Below are 4145 nucleotides of genomic sequence, written 5' to 3' on the forward strand. Positions count from 1 at the left end.
AAAAAAAAAAAAAAAAAAAAAAAGGAAATGTCCAGAAGCTTTCTGAGGAGAAACCCAAACTGATTTTTTTATACTGTGTGGCTGGCTCAAGCACCCCACAGCAGGGACGCAGTGCAGGTGGAGCTGTGCGGACCCAGGTTCACAGATAAGGAAGAGGAGGAAGGCGACGTGACCACCTTGGGTCACCCAGGCAGAGAGGCCTCCGTGGCCAAGCCTGGCTCAGCTGGTTCTGAAGCCTTACTAGGTGTGAAGGCCAGGCTTGGAGGCCCCAGGAACCCGGCCCCACAGCAGGTGGGGGCAGTGGGTCTGAAGCGGCTGGGCACGAGAAGCCGGGCATCAAATGGGGGCGCCCAGCCCAGCCCTGCCACGGACACGGGTGATCTGGGCAAATGGCCTCCCCTGTCCTGAGGGCCCAGCACCCACCATGAGGCTGCCCCGGGAGGATCTGTCTCAGCTGGAGGCAGGACAGCCTCAGGGAGACTGAGGGAGGAGCAGAGCACAGGGCAGCCACACTGGCCCCTCACCTGCTAGAGTTCAACCGTCCTCATCTGAGGGCGGGGACACCGGGCAGTGTCTGGGGACATCCGAGGGAACGATCCCACCTCACTATCCACGGTGCAGAGGGGTAAACCCTGTGCTCATTATCTGGGAAAAAACCTGACTTTGGCTGGGCGCGGTGGTTCACGCCTGTAATCCCAGCACTCTGGAAGGCTGACGTGGTGGATCACCTGAGTCAGGAGTTCGAGACCAGCCTGACCAATATGGCAAAACCCCATTTGTACTAAAAATACAAGATTAGCCGGGCGTGGTAGTGGGCGCCTGTAATCCCAGCTACTTGGGAGGTTGAGGCAGGAGAACCGCTTGAATACGGGAGGTGAAAGTTGCAGGAAGCCAAGATCGTGCCACCGCACTCCAGCCTGGGCAACAAGAGTGAAACTCAGTCTCAAAAACAAACAAACAAACGAAAAAAAACACCTAACTTCCTGCTCATGCTGGACACCAGAATAAATTCCTGAGAAGGCGGGCGGTGTAAACCAGGGACCCCAGCTCCCGGGATTCACCTCCCCTCTCCCCCTCCAACTCAGCGTGTGGATTTCAACGTGTGCGGCCTCCTGGGACCTCAGCAGGGCAGAGGATTATGGGACGCAGAGTCTCTTGGGGGTACGTGAAATCCAATAACCCAGGGAGGTCTCTCCCATGTTATCCTGCCCCAGGGGACACTGGACAACGTCTGGGGACATCTGTGGCTGTCACAACATGGGTGTGTTCTTGGCATGGAGTGGATGGAGGCGAGGAATGATACTCAGCACCCTGCAGCGCCCAGGATGGTCCCACATGCAGAGGGCAAGACCGTGTTAAAAGGGGACAGTCAGTCCGCCTCTCTCTAGCGGGCTGCAGGGTACAGGCAGTGGGCACACAGCCCAGCAAGTGGAGACTCAGGACGGGGTTTTCTGGAAGGAAGCGAACCCAGCCACTGCCTTGCAGCACGGTTCTGGGCTGAGCCCGAGCGAGGCCCGCGGTGGACGTGGCTGCCGGCTCGTCCAGTGAGCCCAGGAGAAAGTGGGCGGGCAGCAGGGCACTGGGCTGCGGGAGGGGCCGCGCACCTGGAGTTCCGGATCAACTCCACTTGTCTTGGCGTCAACGCGAAGATGCACGGGCTCTCCTGAAGCTTCTCGTTGTTCTGTGGGACTGAAGACAAACACGGGGTCACAGGCATGTCTGGTCCCTGGCAGGTCCCCCGAGCCCAGTTGCTTTTCCGGGCCTTCGCCTCTTCAGATTAGGAAACAGGAAATGGGAAGCTGGCTGGACAGATATGTGGGGCAGAGGTGGGGGCCGCCCAGGGAGGAGGATGAGGGAGGAGGATGAGGGAGGACTCCCGCCCATCCCCTTCTCGGGGCCGCTCACCACGGCCTGTGTCCTGTTGAGGGCCACTCAGAGAGCTGGTGCCCTTCGCAGCCTGTGGGATGCAGGCATCTATTTAGGAAGGCTGCAAAGTGCCCAGCTGCGTGGGGGGAGAGCTGGACCCAGCCAGGCCTGCAGGACACTGCCATCCCTCCTCCCTCCTGAGTACAAACTGGACCCGGCCCTTGCCCTCCTCGTGCCTGCAGGGTGGCCACGTCACCCGGACAGAGGTAGCGCCGGAGGTACTGACGGGATGAAGGCCATGATGCTCACAAGCCTGGGCCCTACCCTATTACTTACAACTGGACTGACAAGCAGCGGCGCAGTCAGAAAACATTGTTTTTTTTGTTTGTTTTGTTTTGAGATGGAGTCTTACCCTGTCGCCCAGGCTGGAGTGCAATGGCATGATCTCGGCTCACTGCAACCTCCGCCTCCCAGGTTCAAGCAATTCTCCTGCCTCAGCCTCCCGAACAGCCACCACGCCTGGCTAATTTTTGTATTTTTAGAAGAGATGGGATTTCACCATGTTGGCCAGGCTCATTTCAAACTCGTGACCTCAGGTGATCTGCCCACCTCAACCTCTCAAAATGCTGGGATTATAGACGTGAGGCACTGCGCCCAGCCAGCTCCATTTTTTTTTTTTTTTTTTTTTTGGAGGCTTTGTTTCACTCTTATCGCCCAGGCTGGAATGCAATGGCACCATCTCGGCTCACTGCAACCTCCGCCTCGCAGGTTCAAGCGATCCTCCTGCCTCAGCCTCCCAAAGTAGCTGGGATTACAGGCATGAGCCACCACGCCTAGCTAATTTTGTGTTTTTAGTAGAGATAGGGTTTCTCCATGTTGGTCAGGCTGGTCTTCAACTCCCAACCTCAGGTGATCCGCCCGCCTTGGGCTCCCAAAGTGCTGGGACTACAGGCATGAGCCACTGCATCTGGCTGCCCCATCTCTTAAAAACAGTATGGTGTGGCGTCTCAAAAAAAAAAAAAAATTAGCCAGGCGTGGTTCAGGCACCTGTAATCCCAGCTATTTGGGAGGCTGAGGCAGGAGAACTGCTTGAAGCTGGGAGGCAGAGGCTGCAGTGAGTGGAGATCACACCACTGCTTGGGAAACAGAGTGAGGCTGTTTCCAAAAAAACCCCCAAAACACAAAAACAAAAACAAACGAACAGAACTCTAGCTGAACACCAAAAAGACAGCGAGAACACAAACTGCCCATACCAGAGACAAAAGGAGCAGCACAGTACGGACCCTACCGCTTCTTGGTCCAATAGGGGAGTAAAAGGTGCACCTTCATGCCAATGAATCTGACAGCTCAGTGACAAATTCTTCCAAAGATGCACATTACCAAAACGGGTACCAAAAGATACAGGAAGTTTGAAAAGTTCGTTACCTGTTAAGGAATTTGGATCCATAATTAAAACCTTTTCTGAAAACTGCAGGTCCAGGTCGGGCATGGTGGCTCACGCATGTAATCCCGGCACTTTGGGGGCTGAGGTGGGCGGATCTCTTGAGCCCAGGAGTTTGAGGCTAGCCTGGGCAACATAGTGAGACCCTGTCTCTACAAAAATTTTTTAAATTAGCCAGGTGTGGAGGCGCGCACCACCTGTAGTCCCAGCTACCTTGGAGGCTGAGGCAGGAGGATCGCTTGAGCCCAGGAAGTGGAGGCTGCAGTGAGCCATGATCGCACCACTGCACTCCAGCCTGGGCAACAGAACCAGACCCCATCTCAAAAAAAAAAAAAAAAAAGGAAAAAGAAAACTGCAGGTCCATATTGGTGAATTCATAAATGCCCCTCACGAACACAGATATAAAATCCTCCATAAAATATCAGCCAGTGATTTCAGGCCCCTGCCATTTGTGTGAGAAATCTAAGACCGGTATAAATCCTCTCTACACACCCAGGCCAGGCGTGGTAGCTCATGCCTGGAATCTCAGCACTGTGGAGGCCAAGGCGGGTGGATCGCTTGAGGTCAGGAGTTCAAGACCAGCCTGGACAATACGGTAACCCCATCTCTTTTTTTTTTTTTTTGAGACGGAGGTTTTCTCTGTCCCCCCGGCTGGGGGGCAGGGGCCAGATCTCAGCTCACTGCAAACTCCGCCTCCCGGGTTTACGCCATTCTCCTGCCTCAGCCTCCCGAGTAGCTGGGACTACAGGCGCCCGCCACCTCGCCCGGCTAGTTTTTTGTATTTTTTTTAGTAGAGACGGGGTTTCACCGTGTTACCCGGGGTGTTCTCGCTCCCCGG

The 4145-nt window shown here is 55.4% G+C and overlaps 1 protein-coding gene across 1 annotated transcript in view; it reads right to left on the reverse strand.

Moving 5' to 3' along the window:
- Nucleotides 1-4145, reverse strand: part of PIAS4 (protein inhibitor of activated STAT 4) — a 24971-nt gene that overhangs the window by 12127 nt on the left and 8699 nt on the right. Inside the window, exon 2 of the mRNA XM_017847190.1 lies at nucleotides 1605-1689. Coding sequence (XP_017702679.1) covers nucleotides 1605-1689 — 85 coding nt within the window. The remainder of the gene's footprint in view (nucleotides 1-1604; nucleotides 1690-4145) is intronic.

This window comes from Rhinopithecus bieti, unplaced genomic scaffold, assembly GCF_001698545.2.
Source record: "Rhinopithecus bieti isolate Rb0 unplaced genomic scaffold, ASM169854v2 scaffold_28055, whole genome shotgun sequence".
Classification (NCBI taxonomy): domain Eukaryota; kingdom Metazoa; phylum Chordata; class Mammalia; order Primates; family Cercopithecidae; genus Rhinopithecus; species Rhinopithecus bieti.